This window comes from Strigops habroptila, chromosome 4, assembly GCF_004027225.2.
Source record: "Strigops habroptila isolate Jane chromosome 4, bStrHab1.2.pri, whole genome shotgun sequence".
Classification (NCBI taxonomy): domain Eukaryota; kingdom Metazoa; phylum Chordata; class Aves; order Psittaciformes; family Psittacidae; genus Strigops; species Strigops habroptila.
This window is the reverse complement of record NC_046358.1, coordinates 39,984,945-40,005,470: the sequence shown is the minus strand read 5'-3', so window position 1 is coordinate 40,005,470 and position 20,526 is coordinate 39,984,945. Positions and strand designations below refer to the sequence as shown.

Genomic DNA, 20,526 nt, shown 5'->3' with positions numbered 1-20,526 from the left:
CCTTTAAATTAGTGATATACTGAAAAGAGAAATCTTCCATTTGGTGAGCAATTTAATAGTGATTACATATTAAATGTGAATCATTATAATGTCAGATTTTTACCACGTTTATTACTTAATTAACATAGATTTAATTTTGTGACTTTGTACAATCAGTGCAAAGTAGAAACTGTATAAAAAATGAAAAGAAAACCACACTGGTTTTAAGTATCTGTAGTGATTCAAACCCCACTATGGTGAAAATCTTCCATGTCAGAAATGTGTGAGAGACTAATGTGTTTATTTTCCCTTTGTGGGTGTCCCATTTCACCTTACTCTTTGTACTTCCTAACTTAAAAATGTATCGATTTGACAAAACATTTATTGCTGGAGGAGGAAGAATCTTTTGCTGCTTGAGGATGTAGAGTATCCGAAAGTATTGATTGTTTTGTATAAAGTAGTTGCAAATTGACAGCATCTTCCTGATTAAATGAAATAATCCTGTGGATGAAGGTCTTTGTGTTCTAGTTTAGTCCATGTCAAATCTGTATTGTGCTGTGGCAAACAGAAAACATTTTATAGTGGAAGTGCTGACTAAGCTTTTCATTCTAATAGTCTGACTGATGCTACTATGATAAGCTTTGCTTTAGGAAAAAACCACTGGGTTTATTTATAGTAATATAAACACTGCTTATGAAGGATTTAGTTTTGGTAAGTATTTTTATTCCCAGAGCCATTTTCTGTTAGCTTTAAATTCTGTCTTTTAAGAATATTAAAACCACAGTGACAACAGCAAAAACAAAATTTAAAATACAAGTTGTTTTTCTGAATGTGTCTTTGAGTAAACTGATTTAAACAAAAAAAGAAAAATCATTCATAAAATACAGCATAAAAGTACTTCTTTCACTGATGAATGTCTTCATGTCTTAAATTAGTTTTACAAGTATTAAAGCAGAAAGCAGATTTTGAGAGCTTTTTGGGTGACAGATCCTACACATTTATTTATTTATTTATTTATTAAACTAAAGGAAGGTACTATACTACCATTCTCAACAAATTGTTACTAAGAATGACAAAATACACAATGACTAAAGCTGAGATACTGAGACTAAAATTTCAGTATTGATGCTTGTTATACTTTTTCCTTCATATAAGGGCTTTTTACGGGTTTGTTTACATATATTTATGTTGTTATTTTGTACTCCACAACTGTAAAACCAAATATAAGCACAGTAGTCTATACCTTTTGTTTATAGTGCTATGTGATAGGTGCCTTTTTACCAAGAAAATGAAAGAAGTATTCTTATAAAAATATTTTCACAAAATTATGGAACTGTGTAAGTTGTGGAATGCACCTCTTGAGGTCATTTTGTCCAGCCTCCCTGCTCAAGCAGGATCACATAGAGCCCAGGTTGCCCAGGATCACCAGGTTGCCCAGGACCATGTCCAGGCGACTTTTGAATATCTCCAATGAGGGAGTCTTTACAACCTCGCTGGGCAACCTCTTCCAGTAGTCAGTCACCCTCACGACAAAAAAGTGTTTCCTGATATGGCACCTCCTGTGTTTCAGTCTGTGCCCATTGCCTCTTTTCCTGTCACTGGGCACCACTGAAAGAGTCTGGTTCTGCCGCCTTTGCATCTTTCCTCCAAATATTTGTACACATTTGTGAGATCTCCCTGAGCCTTTTCTTCTCCAGGCTAAACAGTGCCAGCTCTCCCAGCCTTTCTATATGAGAGATGCTGTAGTCCCTTAGTTGGCTTGGCGGCCCTTTGCTGGACTCTCAAGTATCTTCGTATCTTTCTTGTAGTGTAGAGCTGGACACAGCACATCAGGCGTGGCCTCACTGATGCTGCATAGAGGGGAAGGTTCACCTACCTTGGCCTACTGGCAGTGCTTTGTCTAATGGTGCCCAGGGTACCATTAACCTTGTTTGCCATAAGCACGCGCTGCTGGCTTATGTTCAGCTTGCTGTCCAGTGGCATCCCCAGCTTCTTTTCTGTAAAGCTGCTTTCCAGCCAGTTGACTCCCAGCATATGCTGATACATGGAGTTATTCATCCCTGGATGCAGGACTTTGCATTGTACCAGGTTTCTCTCAGCCTGTGTCTTCAGCTCGTTATGAAGCCATTCTCCCTGCATGGCAGCGTAACCCTCTGGTGTATCAGCCACTCCTCCCATTTTTGTCACCAGCAAACTTGCTGTGGGTATGCTCTGCCCCATCATCCAGGACATTAATGAAGATGTTGAAAAGTATTGGCCCCAGGACTGGCCCCTGGAGTACACCACTAGGTACTGGCCCCCCACTAGTTTTCATGCCACTGAACACAACCTGTTGGGCCTAGCCATTCAGTTTTCTATGTTTTCCTCATAATATAATTGTTTTTAAAACAGTAAATATCTCTCAATTTGTAGTATGTATGTAAGCAGAATCTTCTGATTAATAACAGAGTTTGTGGGAATCGTCATACTCGAAGACAGCTTCAGTAAAGCCACTGGAACCTTGTATATAATTCTGTGGAAGTTTGAGTGTAGATATAGTAGTTTTTGGTTTTTTCCTAGAAACAGAAGAAATACTACATTGTAATCTTAAAATCTTAGATGTAAGTCTCAATTTTCTGTATGTAGTAGTATCTCTGTGACAATATTTATACTTTTCTGTACAATTCAGGTTAGAAACTTCTCCTTAAAAGCAGTTTTCTGTTAGTATACAAATAAAGTAGTTTACTTCTACAGATAGGTAGTGGCTAAGCCACATTGGCAACTTCCTGGTTTTACAGTTTCTTATTTGAAAGTTTTGTTATTGAAACCTAAACCCAAACCTACAAATGCACACAAAAGTAGTTAGTCACACAGGTAAGCATGCTGTCCAGTGGACGTATGAGCGTGAATAGAGGTGTGTATGCGAATATTGAGTTGGGTTTAGAGTTTTTGTGTTGCATTTGCTGTAGCGGAGAATGCTTCTAGTGCCTAGCACCCTAAGCTATGAAGGAAAACAGTAATTTGGGGTTTTGGGTATGGATTGTTTTTCTTTTTTAGAAGTATGCTGATCACCTATCGAAATAGGTATGAACTATTATTAAATGGTACCTAAAGCCTGTTTGGTTTTAAATTTATAATATAAATAGTATTAACATGAATTAATTGTGAGTTTAAGACCTCATTTAAAGTAGTTGTAAAATTTCATACACCTAGAAAACACTTTCAGAGTGAGCAATCAGAGTGCTTTTTAAAACCTCTTTTCTCTCTTGAATAGGAAGGAAATACCTGCAATCTTTAAAATTTTTTCCCTCTTTGTTTTCTTTAGGAAGATGATCCTCATCATCCTGGCTATCTGAGGTTCTCTCAATGACAAGCTGAAGCAGGAACAACTGGAAGCTATTTCTGGAACGCTGGATATACAACTTAAATTTGTAGGAACCTTTCCAGAATGAAAACCACATACAGTTACCTTGATAATTGCAAAAGGATGAGAGGAAAGTTATGATGGCAAAAAACAAAGAGCCACGCCCCCCATCTTATGCTGTTAGTGTTGTTGGACTGTCTGGAACTGAAAAGGATAAAGGTAATTGTGGAGTTGGAAAGTCATGTTTGTGCAATAGATTCGTTCGTTCAAAAGCAGATGAATATTACCTTGAGCATACCTCTGTGCTTAGCACAATTGACTTTGGAGGAAGAGTTGTTAACAATGATCACTTTTTGTACTGGGGTGACGTAACACAAAGTGGCGAGGATGGAATTGAGTGCAGAATTCATGTAATTGAACAGACTGAGTTCATTGATGATCAGACTTTCTTGCCTCATCGGAGTACGAATTTACAACCATATATAAAACGTGCAGCTGCTTCCAAACTGCAGTCAGCAGAAAAACTAATGTACATTTGCACAGATCAGCTAGGCTTGGAGCAAGACTTTGAGCAAAAACAAATGCCTGAAGGGAAATTAAGCATAGATGGGTTTTTATTGTGCATTGACGTAAGCCAAGGATGCAATAGGAAGTTTGATGATCAACTTAAATTTGTGAATAATCTCTATATCCAGCTCTCAAAATCTAAAAAACCCATAATAATAGCAGCAACGAAGTGTGATGAATGTGTGGATCATTATCTGCGAGAGGTTCAGGCCTTTGCTTCAAATAAGAAGAACCTTGTGGTAGTGGAAACATCGGCAAGATTCAATGTCAATGTTGAAACATGTTTTACTGCACTGGTACAAATGATGGATAAAACTCGTGGTAAACCTAAAATAATCCCCTATCTGGATGCCTATAAAACTCAAAGACAGCTAGTTTTTACAGCAACAGACAAGTTTGAAAAACTTGTCCAAACTGTGAGAGACTATCATGCGACTTGGAAAACTGTTAGTAATAAACTGAAAAACCACCCTGATTATGAAGAGTACATAAATTTGGAAGGAACAAAAAAGGCCAAAAACACATTTTCAAAACACATAGAGCAGCTTAAACAGGAACATATTCGAAAAAGAAAAGAAGAATACATTAATGCATTGCCAAGAGCTCTTAATACTCTTCTGTCAAATCTTGATGAGATTGAACGCTTGAGCTGGTCAGAAGCCTTGAAGGTAATGGAGAAAAGGCCTGACTTCCAGTCCTGTTTTGTAGTGCTTGAAAAAACACCCTGGGATGAAACTGACCATATAGATAAAGTGAACGACAGAAGGATTCCATTTGACCTTCTCACTACGCCAGAGGCGGAGAAAGTTTACAAAAACCATGTGCAGCATCTTATATCTGAAAAAAGGAGGGTTGAAATGAAGGAGAAATTCAAAAAAACTCTTGAGAAAATCCAGTTCATTTCACCCGGACAGCCATGGGAAGAAGTTATATGTTTTGTGGTAGAGGATGAAGCATTCAAATACATCACTGATGCAGATAGTAAAGAAGTGTATGGTAGGCATCAGAGGGAGATTGTTGAAAAAGCCAAAGAGGAGTTTCAGGAAATGCTTTTTGAACATTCAGAGCTGTTTTATGACCTGGATCTTAATGCAACACCAAGTTCAGATAAAATGAGTGAAATTCATGCAGTTCTGAGTGAAGAACCTAGATACAAAGCTTTACAGAAACTTGCACCTGACAGAGAATCTCTTCTGCTTAAACACATAGGATTTGTTTATCACCCAACTAAAGAAACTTGTCTCAGTGGCCAAAATTGCACAGACATTAAAGTAGAGCAGTTACTTGCCAACAGTCTTGTGCAACTAGACCATGGTCGCTCAAATTTATATCATGATAGTGCCAACATTGACAAAGTCAATCTTTTCATTTTGGGCAAGGATGGCCTTGCACAAGAATTGGCAAATGAAATTCGCACACAATCCACTGATGATGAATATGCATTAGATGGAAAAATATATGAACTAGATCTTAGGCCAGTTGATGCAAAATCCCCATACCTGTTGACTCAGTTGTGGACCTCAGCCTTCAAACCACATGGTTGTTTCTGTGTGTTTAACTCTATTGAATCACTGAATTTTATTGGGGAGTGCATTGCAAAAATAAGGGCTGAAGCATCTCAGATAAGGAGAGACAAGTATATGGCTAATCTTCCATTTACGTTAATACTTGCTAACCAGAGGGACAGTGTTAGTAAGAATCTACCTATTCTGAGACATCAGGGACAGCAGTTGGCCAACAAATTACAATGTCCTTTTGTAGATGTGCCTGCTGGTACATATCCACGCAAATTCAATGAGACCCAAATAAAACAAGCTCTGAGGGGAGTACTGGAAGCAGTTAAACACAATTTTGATGTTGTAAGTCCAGTTCCCACCATTAAAGATCTGTCAGAAGCGGACTTAAGAATAGTCATGTGTGCCATGTGTGGTGATCCATTTAGTGTGGATCTTATTCTGTCACCCTTCCTTGACTCTCACTCCTGTAGTGCTGCTCAGGCTGGGCAGAATAATTCTTTGATGCTTGATAAAATAATAGGTGAAAAGAGGCGTCGAATACAGATAACTATATTATCATATCATTCTTCAATTGGTGTAAGGAAAGATGAACTTGTTCATGGATATATACTGGTCTATTCTGCGAAGCGGAAGGCATCCATGGGAATGCTTCGGGCATTTCTTTCTGAAGTTCAGGATACGATTCCTGTCCAGTTAGTGGCTGTTACTGATAGCCAGGCAGACTTCTTTGAGAATGAAGCAATCAAGGAACTCATGACAGAAGGAGAACACATAGCAACAGAGATTACTGCTAAGTTTACAGCTTTATATTCATTATCTCAATATCATCGTCAAACTGAGGTTTTCACATTGTTCTTCAGTGATGTATTAGAGAAGAAGAACATGATTGAAAGTTCTTATATGTCAGACAGTGCAAGGGAAACAACTCATACAAGTGAAGATGTTTTTCCCAGATCTCCCAGAGGAAGTTCCCTTGACTATAATTATCCAGATTCAGAGGATGATACTGAAGGACCGCCACCTTACAGTCCAATTGGTGATGATGTGAGATTACTCCCAGCACCTAGTGACCGTTCAAAGTACCGATTGGATTTGGAAGGAAACGAATATCCTGTTCACAGTACGCCACTCAATTGTCATGACCATGAACGCAACCATAAAGTGCCTCCTCCAATAAAACCGAAACCACTTGTTCCAAGAACAAATGTGAAAAAACTGGATCCTAATCTCCTGAGAACAATTGAGGCAGGTATTGGCAAAAACCCTAGGAAACAACCTTCTCGAGTGCCTGCGGCACCACCAGAAGATATAGACCCATCTGACAACTATGCTGAACCTATTGACACTATTTTCAAACATAAAGGCTTTGCAGACGATATCTATGCGGTTCCAGATGATAGTCAGAATCGTATTATTAAGGTTCGAAACTCAATTGTTATAAATACCCAAGGTGAGGAAGAAAATGGGTTTTCTGATAGAATATCCAAAAGTCATGGGGAAAGAAGGCCTTCAAAATACAAATACAAGTCTAAAACTCTGTTCAGCAAAGCTAAGTCTTACTATAGGAGAACACATTCGGATGCAAGTGACGATGAGGCTTTCACCACCTCTAAAACTAAAAGAAAAGGAAGACATCGTGGAAGTGAAGAAGACCCACTTCTTTCACCTGTTGAAACATGGAAGGGTGGCATAGATAACCCTGCTATTACATCGGATCAAGAACTGGATGATAAAAAAATGAAAAAGAAAACCCACAAAGTAAAAGAAGATAAGAAGGTAAGTCAATTTGAATTTTATTTACAACTTCAGGTACCTTCTGAGAAGGGAAGAGTCAAAATATGTAAGAGTTGCACCCTATTTTGAAACAGGTGTTTTCAAATTTTGATGTAACATTGTTTGATTTTTGTCCAAGTTCCTACTTAATTTGCTCAGAACTAGCAAACCTGAGGGAATGAGATGATTTGTCTACCTAATCAGCTGTTCAGTAAGTTTTGGTTCTTTTCACCTCCGTACATGTGCAGTCTCTTTTCCATGTGAGTAAGTGAAGACAGAATTTGGTTAATCATAACATCTTAAAAAAAAAAAAAAGAAGAAAAGTTGCTCTGTGAGTTCTTGGGGTAGAACTGGTTCTTGCAGTTCTGGCTGCTAGAGCGAAGTTTGGGGCTGGTGAATGAAACGGGTGGTTTCTTTTTAATTCTTAGTTGCCTACCTGGAATTCTAAAACAAGAACACGAAAAGGAAACTTTGTTTAGTGGTTTTACTGACTGCTGCATTTTCCTAGTATGGGCAAGCAGGTAATCAAGTTGAAAGCCATGCTACCTGTACCATTCTTAATTCAAACAAAATAAAAGGAACAAAATGCTTGCCTGGTATGGGTTTCTAAATAATGATATGATGTTCTACTTGAAAAATGCCTGCATTTTAGTTTGATCTTTATGCTTGATAGTTGTCTTTTGACCTACTGTTGTAAAAATTTTTACATCGGTGTAGTCTTGTGGTGTAGAGTCTCGATGTATATGCTTTATAGTTTCAATCTTAATTTTAGGCTAGCAATCACTGTCTTCATACAGTTTATGTTTAACATTAAATCAGGAGCGTTCCTGGTCACTTAGATGTTTTCTTTCCAGTCTCAAAGTGAATCAACCTTTTTAATGTTGTCTTTTGTTAGTGTTTTAAAAATGTCCCTTTTAGCTTCAATCTGACAGTAGTTGAATAGCATTTAGAAGTAAGTTTTGTTCAAGCAGAGCATAGTTAAATTTTACTAATGGATTAAATTCTGAATTGCACTTCCTAGCATGCAGCTGTGATTTGAATTATACAAGTGATTTAAAGGGCACTAAATTTTCTTAAGACTTACTCATAAGCATAGATAATGATGTCTTGTGGGCATAAAATCATATGATTAAAAATACTTTGAAGTTGTTATTTTGGGGAAACTTATTTTTTAAAAACAATAATTTGTATAGTTTTGATTGAAATAGTTCTGCTACATAGAAATTGAAATGTAATGTTCATAATCCTTCTACTATCTCAGCTGTGTTGAGTTGACAGAGAGTTCCTCTGACTTGGGTATTTATGTTTAAATTGTGGAAACCTAATATAGTGGTGTCTTCTCTCCTTGACGTTGTGTCAGAAACCCCCCCAATATCTCTACCAAAGCCTCCACTTTGGGCTTCAGCCTGTTGAGAAGCAGCCCGAGTTGAAAGTTTCAGGCTGTTCTAAATTTTTGTAGTAGGTTAAGACTCTCGAAGAGTGTAAGAATTGTTTCAAGTTTTCTTTAATGTACCTCTTGGTTTTGGTTGGTTTTTTTTGTTTTGGTGGTTTTTTTGGTGTTCTTTTTTTTTTTTTTTTTTTTTTTCTTTTTAAGTAGCAGTCCAGGGCTGCTACTTTTAACTTAGACAAAACTTTTAATAGTAGAAGTACAAGTTATTGTAATGATGGAGAATGCAAATTTAACTTGATAGCTAAAATGTTTGGAAGCATTCAGAATATCTAAGAATGTTGAGTGCTTATTGCTTTTGATAAGTACTGACTTTTATGCGTGTTGACTTGCATTATGTCAAAGTGAGAGTAGTTCCAGTTCATGTGAGAATCATTCTAGTTTCTAATGTACTCCTTTGGTTTTTAAACTGTTGATTCTTTTGCAAGAGCCATGCAGGTTTACCACATTTGGAACTTATTCCAACATGTTCACCATGTTGTTGTTTTAGATGAGCATCTAGCAGTCTTTAATTACCAAAACTCAAAAATTATTCAAATGATATTTTCCTGGTTGGGTGTTATTTAGACCATGTGAGGGATGTTAGTGTGCCACTACTTAAGGATTACTTGCTGGGCTTTTTTTGAGATTTTTGACCCTTTGAATGTGAAAGGGATAAATAAAACTTTTGTACTCTTTTCTGAATGTTGCTTAAAGCTCTTACTGATACTTTTCCTAAACTGTTGTATGTAAAAGGAATATAAGATACACATGTAACTATTCTTGCTATAATTATAGTGATTCTGAAATACGGAGTTCTTATGAACAAAATGAGTTTGTTTGGAAAAACTCAACCTTTGAAGTCTGAGATCCTCATTGTCTCTGACAAAGATTACAACTTGATCTTGTGCTTTTGCTTTGTAGTATGCTGTTGCTTTTTAAAGCCCAAATGGGATGTAACATTCTTTATACTCCTTTCATCTTTGTTAGTTTGAGGGGTTTGAGATGTGATGCTTCTGGGTGGGTTTCTTGTATAGTATTGCAGACAGCTCCTTTGCACAGTCATTTTGTGGGTTTTGTACTAGTTTTCAGTTATGCAAAGCAGACTCATATAGAAACAGAATTTGCCTATGGAGACATTTATGTTTCAAATTTTTTGTAAAACTGTGTTGGGGGGTATTGTTTTGGGGTTTTTTTTGGTGTGTATGTGTTGGCCTTTCACCCCCCTATCCCTCCCCATTTATGACAATTACTTTAAAGTTAAAAACAGTGAAAGTTTCTTGAAGGAAATTTACTTTCCTCTTGGAGGTGGTTCTGGGAACTGTTCTAAAGGCAGGCCCAGAATAAAGAAACATTTAAAGATAATGTGTTTCAAGAAAGAGGTGCTCGTTCTGTCCTGATGCTTTCAGACCCCAATTTCCCAAGTTACCAGATGAAATCATATAAAAGTATGGGCACTAGGGCAGATACAGGGAGGCAATGGGTGTAGAGTGATCATAGGATTCAAGTAAAAAATTGAAGGCAGCAAGAGCTGGATTGGTAGGGAGGAGGAAAGGAGTTTTGGAAAACATTATATTTGGAAAACCAACAGTTTTCTTTTTACAAACCTGAATCTGTCAGCCATAGTTTGACTCATCTGCTAACACATATACCAAACTTAAAAAATAAAATATATTGTGAACACATTGTTAAAGAAATAAATACTTGGAATTCTGCTACTTGTTGCTATTTGTAAGCATAAGTTAAAATGTTTTACGATGGAAAGTATAGCAGTGACAAATCTGTGGCAAGCAATTAATGTTACTTGCAAGGTCCTCTAATGCTGCTTACTACCCAAGGAAATTAAACAGTTTGAAACTGAGGCCAGTTAAGTGTGCTTTGGTCTGATTTATTTGCCCATTGTTTTTGTCCATAACACCATGTTTACAATTTCAGTTCTTGTATCTGTATGCTGGTAGTCAGAACTGGAAGAACCATCCTTGAGCTCTGTTTTCAATTGTCACAGAAATAATTCCTCTGAAAAGTTTTATCCCTTCATTCTCACTATTCTTTAAAACTCATTCAGAATTTGTTTCCTCTATGTTGATGAGGAATCTTCTTGCAATATTGTTTTCACCTTTCCTTGTGGTAACATTTCTCCTGAAATGTTTTTTTCCTTTTGTCATCTGTCACCCCCAAAGAGGTGAAGAGAATATGGCTGCTTCGTGACCTGCGATTTAGAAGATTAAAAAAGGTTTTGTAATTCCCTCTGAGCTTATGTTTTTGGAAGAGAATGACTGAAATTGTGTATAGTATTGCAAAGAATGTCATAGACGTGCATCATATCATCTTAATGTTTGTTGATCTGTACTAGAAATTACAACCTGACACAACTGTGTGATTGAACCTAAGTGTCTTAGCTGCAGTTATTGTCACTTTAGGAACCTTTGGCCTCTTCTTGTCCTTCTTAATTTCCAGCTAATGACTTCCTACTGTATAGTACATTATCATACATGCACACACATATAGCACATACATGTAGTACATGCTACATGCACATTCCAGTGCATGATTTTTCCATTAGTCTGTGATTTTGCCCTTTTTGTTGTTGAATATCACCCTGTTTCTGTCACTCTGGTTGTCTCAGTAGTTTCTGATATGCCACCATCAATTGCCTTACTAAAGTCCAGATTGGTAAAACCAGGTGATCGTTGAGGTTTCTTTGCCTCTCAAAAAGAATACACGTTTTCAATGGAGAAGGTTGAATCAGTCTAGCATAGTCTGTCTTGTGATACACTCACCTTTATCTTATTTTATGTTATTACCACATTTCTAACAGTTCTGAAAAAATTTATTGTATGGTCTTGCATGTGCTGTTAATAAATGGACTGTTAAACACTTTCTGGCAGGACAGTATATGAAAAAAAGTAGAGAGAAGGAGAAAAAGAAAGTGGACTGGCTTCAGTCATGCAACTTTTTAGCCAAGTTGGTGTGGAGTTGTGTGCACACTGTGCTTGAAAGCTTACAAGTGCATGTTGTGCACCTTTTTTTTCCCCTACAGAACTTTTCCTGTAAAAGTTTCTCTTATGAAAAAGCACTTAGTCATTTCTGCTGTTATTGCACAAAGTATCTCTCAAAATAAATGCATTTTCCAGAGAGAATTCTCCCCTATATCAACGTGCTTTCTATGTTTGGTTATTTGTTTCCTTCACAAACTTGGATGAACTGAGCACAGAGAACAATGTTCATCTGCAACCTGCCTTAGCTGTTTCTGCTTTGCCAAGTCAGGCCTTTCCAACTGAGATATGCACTCATTCATCTGCATGTTTTTTAAAAATTGCAAGTGGGAACTACAAGTAGATGCTTGGCTTGATTAGAATCGTCAGTATTGTAATACGAAGGTCTACGGTTGAACATTATTGTGAGTTGATACATGCCAGTCTTCTTAAAAGCAGCAGCCTTGCAGGCCGTATAATAAATTAATTTTGTCTTTAACTTGATGAATTTGGAGATATGGAGCAACAGAGAGAAAATGCAGCAAATTTCAGGAAATGAAAGGGCAGTGATCATTCCTAGAGGATAAGGATCTTGCTGGAGGAAGCCTTAAATCTCAGACAGGAGGAACCTCTTCATATGTGTGCAGTAGCCCTAAAGCTGCAACTGTCACATGGTTTATGCATTGATATAAGACCCAAACCGCAGTGCTTCTTGGCTTTGAATGTTCTTCTTGTGTAAACAAGCTTGATAAAAATATGTTTTAAATTATTTATCAATTATTATTGATTTATCTATTACTGTTACTACATTAAATGATTGCAAGTTATTTTTGACCGTTGTCTTAATTTAGTAATTCCCTGTACAGCAGGAAGGCTGCCTGATCTGAAAATGTATAGCTATTCCACATTATTACAATTAGCCTTATTATTTATCTTTACTATGGAATAATTTCAGTACTATTGGAGTATTGAAAATTTACTCATCTAATTTAGAGCTCTTCATGAATACTTTGAGATATGATGAGCGTTCTTGTCTTGTTATGGAAGAATTATTTTGTTAATGCATCTGTAAAAGTTGGAGTAAGATTAATAGAAGTATATTTCCTTAATGGAAGGAATTACTCAAAGTACTTCTGAAAACAAATCCTAACTACAGACATCATGTAACCAATATAGTAAATTAACAGACCAGCGATAATTCTTTGACATACCAGTTATTATATCTGTAAAAGTTTCACTAATTTTGTTCTCTGACCTATAGTCAATAGTTTCATTATTCAAGGTCTGATTTTTTTTATTTTTGTTTTTTGGCGATGGGAATTTCCAGCTGTGTTGTTAAATTAAATCTGAAAAACAGTGCTTTAAAGCATTATGCCTTGCACCCTTGTTTGCAAACAACATTTGTTACTTTTAAAAAAAGATTGTGAATTATGTTCTTTCCATTTTCCTTTATACCAAGGTGATTGTAAGATACCTGTTTCTTTAAATTAATCTGTAAACTTCTCAGTGGAAAAATCCACAAGCACCTAGATGAATTCTCACATATATCGTGTTCTAAAACAAGTCCCAGTAAGTAGTACAGGTTCGACATCTATTTTTCTATGCTTGAACTTGTTTGCTCTTATTATAATTTCAAAATTATATGGAATTTTGTGTTGAAGCTATTACTGACATAGTGTCAGGAACTGTACAGCCCATGTGTGTTGATCTCAGTTTTAGTGTGACTAAGGTAAACGTGAGAAATGGGAGATCATCTTACATTTGGATTGGGCTGTTCTCGTGTAAATCCAATGGTTGATTTGGCAAAGTACTGTCTACTTCAGACTAGAATGTTTTTTTGGGTTTTTTTTTTTTGTTTTGTTTGTGGTTTTTTTGGTGGGATTTTTTTTTTTTTTTTTTTGGTTCTTTTTTTGGGGTTGGTTTTTTTTTTGGGTGGGTTTTTTTTTTTTTTTTGTGTCCCTTCTCCTGAGGAGTATAGGAAATACCAAAATCTGTACTTTCAGGTTTCATCTGTTCAAATTTAACACTCTTAAAATGTGCATTTGGAGCCATATGCCTTCTTGAGCCTTTGTTGTTTAAAACTTGGTGTAGCAAGCTGGAACTCTAAAAATGGCAGAAGGCATGAGGGGAAGAAAAAGCATATTGGGGACCATCATCTGCATTATTCATATGTCGTATAATTTCTGAAGAGCTAGCCATGAATTAGAGATTACAAATACTTTATTAAGCCTATAAAATGAATGCTGTTCAGGGTGCGTGGTTTTATGAAGTATTTTAATAGTCCTGAAAATATTGACTTTGCCCTCTGTGACCCTTGGGCTGACTGCAAATGAAGCAGGCAAAAATTTTTCTTGGTATTAAAAGTAGTAGTGAAGTGTGTGGGAGGTAGAGAAGTGGCTGAATTTCTTCTTAGATAGATAAATTATGATGATCCCACCATTCTGGTGTGATGGAGGTGAGAGGAAAAAAAAGAAGGGGAGCCTAGCTTGAGCAGACAGGACTTGCTAGAGTAAGCAGCGCATCCATAAAGGTGTTTGATAGGTAGGTTTCGGCGGGTTTGTTTAGGTTTTGAAGTCAATTTTAATAGGTTGCATTTATGTGTATTGTACTCTGAAGTCTCACAGCTGGCTGAAGTCCCAGCCTAGTTTCACTCTAGAAGATGAGTGCTGCTTAGGTGATTCCCTGGTACATACAGTCGAGAGTTAATCTGGAGTATACTTTAAATCTCCATTTTCATGGTTTTATGATTTTTATAATGATATTTTAAGTGTTGAAATCAAGAATTAGATGCTGTGCTAGAATATATGTTTTCATGTTTACCTTGCCTTTTTTTAAGAGGACTTTAGCTAATCTTTTGCAACACATGTTTCAGCGATTAAACTACTGTAATTAAAGCAGTACTGCCGGTAAATGCTTTTGGTATCAGCAATGCAACACAAGTTTGGGATTCTCAGAGTTAAAATGCTTTCCTGCCAAAATATGTAAGGATCAGCTGGAGATTTGTTATTAGCCTGTTAGGGTATGAAGAGAAGTTGTCTTTGGCAAGAAGCAAGTGGTGAAACCCATGCTGGAAAGCTTAACGTTAGTGCAGCAATCAATTATAAAAAACAGATTTATATGAAAACTAAGGATTTCAGTGTTACAGTGTTGGGATTGTGTTTTAATTACTCACATGAAACAGCGCTATGTCAAACAATAAGCTTTTTGCTGGGATTAACCAAGAAAACTTTTGTGCTGCTTCTTGTTTTCTCTAACTTGGTGCCTATTAGTTCTTTTTTATTACGATGTAGAAGCATGCAAAATTGTGCCTAGATTAGTGCACTCTGGATGTGGTATCAGGTGGCTGCCATATTGTGGGAAAAAGGTGTATTGGGCAGAACTATTGAACTAAAAATACTTGTGGCAAGAAGAGTAATCTCTCTGCCAAAATCTAGGAATTTAAAATGATTCACCTTTTCCAGGTGCTGTTTAACTAAATGAATAATGTTTAACAGTGTTTATGTTTAAATATTGTATCATTACAGAACTTTTAACAGTTAATTTTACACAGAAAAATTTATGATAGTCATTATCCTGACTAGCAGATCTAAAAGTTCCATCCAAACTATTTTCTCAGAGTGCGGAACAGGGATTAAAAAAAAGCCTTCACTAAAGCTTGTTTTGGTTAGAAATAAGACCTGTATTTTTTTCCTGAAGACAGTTGATCTTTTGACAAAGATCAGGTCTTTTGCACAGTAATATGCCTTTCCATTCAGAATGAGTTCTTTGCTTAAGTCTAGACATGCAAGTATGGAAGTCTCAAATCAGGAAATACATAGTGGATTTTTAATACCTTTAAGTTTTGTTGTTAATTTGCAGAAGTATTAGAAGTTATTAGAAGTTTTTGTGAAGATTGCGTAGATAGTGTTATTTGCAGGAAGATTTGATATGCACTGTCATTGGACAGTTTACCCCCTCAGATGCCCCAAAAGAAAGGGAAATCTTGAAAGATATTTTAATAAGTATTTAACAGGAGGGAGACAAAATACATAATGGTACATAATGATAAATAGCTGATAAAATTATTATTGTAACTTTGTCTGCCTTGCGAAATCTCAATTTCATGTTTATAGAATAGCTCTGCAATGATTATCTTGTCTTCTACTCTACTTTTAGATCAGTTTGAGAAAGATTTCAAGGTGGGGTTTTTACTTTTATTTTTTTCTTCTTTTATTCTTTCTTCTTTAGATTATGTAGACAAACTATCCATATTGGCAGTTAAACTGTTTCAGGTAGACAATTCTATTTAAGAAAACTTTCTGCTCTTTTGAGTATGTATTGTCATGCTTGATATCTCACTCCCTTACAACTATTCTTCTAAATGCAGGACAATTACTAGAAAAAAAAAAACCCCATTCGTTATTGTGGCTTTGCATACACATTTCACTCACTTTCTCTGAGTTTTACACCTTTAGCTTCAGGTTGGTGCTTTCAGCTGCTGCTCGTCTGAACTGAATGTTGCATGAATAAGATTTTGCCACTAAAGAGAAAATGGCCAATAAACTAAGTTGAGTGCTGGGGACTTCAAAGCTGGGGACTGCCGCAGTAAGAAGGAAGGAAGGAAGGAAAAGCTGTTTCTAAACTGAAGTTGCATACTGGTGGAACCATTGATATCTTTTTCCAAGATGAATAAAAGTTAGGCAAAGAGTTGACAGTTAAAAAGAATGGTTTCAGATATTGTCTGCTTTGTCATGAAAGTTTATCCTAAAGTTTTATCCTGAGCTCTTTTTTTGTGAACTTTTTACTAGATTTGCAGTTAATGTAAAACTTGGGGGAGAAATGTATTGCCGGAGAGTAGCTTCTTTCTAATGTTTTGAAGAACTCTTTTAGGAAATCCCGAATTTGAAAGATAAGCCTATTTTTTGTTAGCCTTCTGTTACCATGGTCAGTCACAGGAACTCTGCTGCTGATTTTAAGAACCCCAAGCTGTCTAACAAAGAGGCATTCCACATAAATAAAGTTTTACTTTTACTGTTGTTTAATTAGGTTACTGAAAGGCTTTGGTCAACAGGTGTTTTTATCAAGTATTGGAGAAATTCCAGAGATGCTGTAGGGTGAGGGTTGCAGAAATGTTCTTTAGGCTGGAGTTTTCACTTTCTTCTCTAGAATTCAACTTTGGCTCATTAATTCTCAGTGGGCAAGGCAATCACGAATATGTATCTTGCTGACTTGGAGTTCTAGGTAGTCTGTAGTCTGTAAGGACTGATTTGTCCTGTAATGGTACAAAAGTCTAGAAGTTGACCCATTTATTTATTTATTTATTTATTTTTACACATAGGTTGAAATTCCAGACTTTTCTAGATGTAAAACATGGAAACGTGTTTTGTCTTAAATGCTAATTGAGGTGTAGTCTTATGAATTATAACATTCTAGGAACCTTGTTATTAAATTTAAATCTGGCTGTTGTGCTTTTTATTTTTCTTTTGTACTATTAGACGTTGACTGAAGAGCTTTCATATGAAAATGTAGCCGCTTTTAACTAACTTCTTGCTGTATATAAACTTAAAGATAAAATGCTGGATTTTAATAGTGATCTTCATTCCATTTCCACGTTCAGTCACCAATGTACAGCCAATTGATTGACCGCTTTATATGGCCAACTCTGAATATTTTCATGAACGTTCAGACATAAACCATGTAATTCTTGTAATTGTCCAGATGTGGTCCAGCAGTTGAACTGCTAACAGTCCTTCTTGGTGTAGGGAGGGGATATGATTGCAGATGGATCAAAACAAGCAAGAAAACTCCATATGAAACTCTAGTATATAGAGACTTGTCATAGCACTAAAGTAGTGTGTTTATTTTTGTTCCTGTAGTATTTCTGTTGCATTGCGTCATCCTGTTCTTAATGTGACGCAAAAAAGACCAGATCTATTAGAAGTTATTTGAGTGCTTTGTGTCTAATGTATGCTATTTTAAAGTACATTTCTTTCTACTCAGTTTGCCATAGAGGAATTTTAATGTCTGATGTGTGATCTGCTTGTTTTTACTAAATGGTTGCAATATGAGTTAGTTAAAATATTACTTGAATATTACTTAAATAACTCTGTTTTATTGTAGCCGAAAAAGAAAACTAAGACATTCAATCCTCCAATTCGTAGAAACTGGGAAAGTAATTACTTTGGGATGCCCCTACAGGATCTGGTTACACCTGAGAAACCGATACCTCTGTTTGTTGAAAAATGTGTGCAATTCATTGAAGATACAGGTAAGATAGGAGAACTATTGGAGGAAAGACTTTCCCACTTTGCATTAACGAGTAAAGCCTCTCATTTTCTGTTTTAGAGTACTTTTAGAATTTATCCTAGAAGTAAATAATTACGGAAAAAGCACATTTTAAAAGTAGAATATATTCTCTAAATTGTATGCTTAATATGTGATGTCCATTTGTCTTTATTTACACAAGTACTTAATTTCATTTTTACAAACATTTGAAGTTTAGCATTTGTTTCCTGTATTTTAAAAAGATGGTATCACACTCTAATGCCAAATGACTTTTAACCCAATGGCATTCCAGTTTTACATGTCTCCCTGTTGCCACTCTATTTTACTTCATATATTAAAGAGCTCTGAAATCCACTTTTTCCAGTTACAGAAAACAGGTGCATGGTATGGCTTAATTAGTGACTTTGCTGTCTTTATTTTGCTGCTAAACCTAGTTTTGCATTTTTACTTGTTACAGAGTCAGAAACGTTTCGAAATACTGTGTGATTCTACATGAAAACATGTTAAGCAATATGTTTAACTTGCGGATTTCCAGTTTAACATAAAATATTAACATATATATGTTTGTACTAGGGTGAAATTTCTCAGTATGGTTTCCTCTCTTTCCTTTCTCCCTGGCTCCCCAGTTGTGTGTTTGTCCCTGCTTTCAGCCTGTTCATTCTGTGACCATGAGGCGATGTGGGACCATCTTGCTGGTCCAAAGAACACTGCGTTTAGGAGTGGGGAGTTTTTTGGTTTGGGAGTGATCTTTGGTTGGGTTTCTGTTGGGTTTTTTTGTGTGTTGGTTTGTTTGGGGTTTTTGTTTTTGTTTTTTTTTTAAGATGTTGAGTTTTTGGTTAGTGTGTAGATCTTGGTTGTTCTGAAGTTGGATAAATGCTACGTTGCTATATTTGAAGCAAATGAGAGTGTGAAACTGACTGGAGCTGAAATGCAATTCAGAAAAGAACAGGACATCTTTCGATGGGTGTCTGTAGTTTAATATTGGTTAGCATAAAGTAAAACAGCACCTTTTTTCAACATTTTGTTAGCTTTGTAATACAATTTCGGCTGTAAGCTGACAGTAACAGTCATAGCAAGAGTAAAATCTGCCATCTGTGAGAGCAGTGTTTCCGGAAGATCTCCTATAGGTGGTAAGCCTAATAGCTGGTTTTGAAAACTTATATACTGTATTATTGCAATGAAAAAAAACAGGTGAAACCTCAGGCACTGATCCTTTGGGAGTCAGAGATGTCTGTATAAAGCTTAGTATAAATCTGTTGTTAACCTTTACCTCCTGTTGATTCTTTGCCTAAAGGTAACAGCAGTTTTTGATTCCCTCTTGCCTTTGCTTCCCCTCCTTCTTCCCCACCCCCTTATCCCCTTACCTCCCCACTCCCTTACCCAGGAAAAAATGGGGAAGGAGGAAGACGGGCAAGGAGTAATAGAGTGTTATAGACAGCCTAATATATATTTTGTTTGGTCTTGTATGTAGCAAAAAAAAAAAAAAAAAAAAAAAAAAAAAAATCCAAAACCAACATAATTTTACAGGTGAGTCACTGTCTCAATTTGTGTTCTTTAAAAACGGCTACATACAGCTACTACATGTAGCTATATAAACTAGACATCCAGCAGTAATGAAGACCAAATGACTTTTTGAAGTTTGTAGAATCTAGAAGTAGTATCTTAAATTTGAGCATGTTTAACTTTGTAAAAATACTTTCAAACAGCAAAATTATAAATCCAGATCTAACGAAAGTTGTATTTGTTTAAAAGTAATGTCCAGTATGTGTTGACTTTGTAGTAGACTTTCAAAAGAGTGTCTAGTGTTTCTCCCAGAGGATTTTCACCAGCTTCTGGAGTGAGTGAGAGAACTATAATAGTGTGAGTGCTACGCACTCAGTAAAGACAGAACAAGACCTCTGCTTTTGATCTGTACTACAGATCCTACTATGGATTCTGTGCAAGTAGCTTTGGTTGTTCTCATCACCTTCCATATGTGGCTGGGGAATTTTATATTTGGTGTGTATTATTTTTATATTAGGTTAATATTCTGTAGGTATTTGAGTTTCAAGCAGTTTTCTGATTGAAAGTATTTGTTGCCTTTGAGAAAGGAGGATGTTCACTTGCATTACCTTCAGATCCTGTACTGTGATAGACTCACATCAGTGATTTTTGGACTGTCTGAGAGAAAATTCCATAAATACAGTTTTGGAGATGATTGGCCTGCAGAAGGCATGTCAGGATCTATTGGCTTCAGGCTGGACTCCATAATGGTACCAGTCCCAGCTGATAAAGTTGCTTGGCTCCAAGGAGTCATACTTCAACCATCTCTTAGCAAGTCAGCCTAGAATCAGTGCTAACTGAATGCAATGTGAGTGTTTATCATTGTCTTTTTAATCAAGAAGGTGCAGTCTTTTCCAGCTCTTCTTGAATGAGGCTAATCAGTATATTTCTCTTACAGGGGAAGTAGAAACTGAGGGGGTGAAGTGGTTAATACTTGAGCAGATCTAAACCTAATCAGCTGTATGCATGTACAAACCCCTCCATTTTGGCAGCAGTGTGTACTGTTCCTGATACTGATAGTACAAAGCAGTAATAGCTCATAATACTTTGTCTTGTTGGAAACTATTGGTTGAAAAAAAAGTAATTGTACAATAACATGTAAGATTATCTTAAATTCAATAACACTGTCACTTCTGGCAA

At 36.3% G+C, this 20,526-nt stretch overlaps 1 protein-coding gene across 1 annotated transcript in view; it reads left to right on the top strand.

The window, feature by feature from the left end:
• The window catches only part of ARHGAP5 (Rho GTPase activating protein 5), a 50,181-nt gene that overhangs the window by 8,446 nt on the left and 21,209 nt on the right, over positions 1-20,526 (top strand). Inside the window, exons 3-4 of the mRNA XM_030482845.1 lie at positions 3,284-7,182; positions 17,680-17,827. Coding sequence (XP_030338705.1) covers positions 3,460-7,182; positions 17,680-17,827 — 3,871 coding nt within the window. The 5' untranslated portion in view covers positions 3,284-3,459. The remainder of the gene's footprint in view (positions 1-3,283; positions 7,183-17,679; positions 17,828-20,526) is intronic.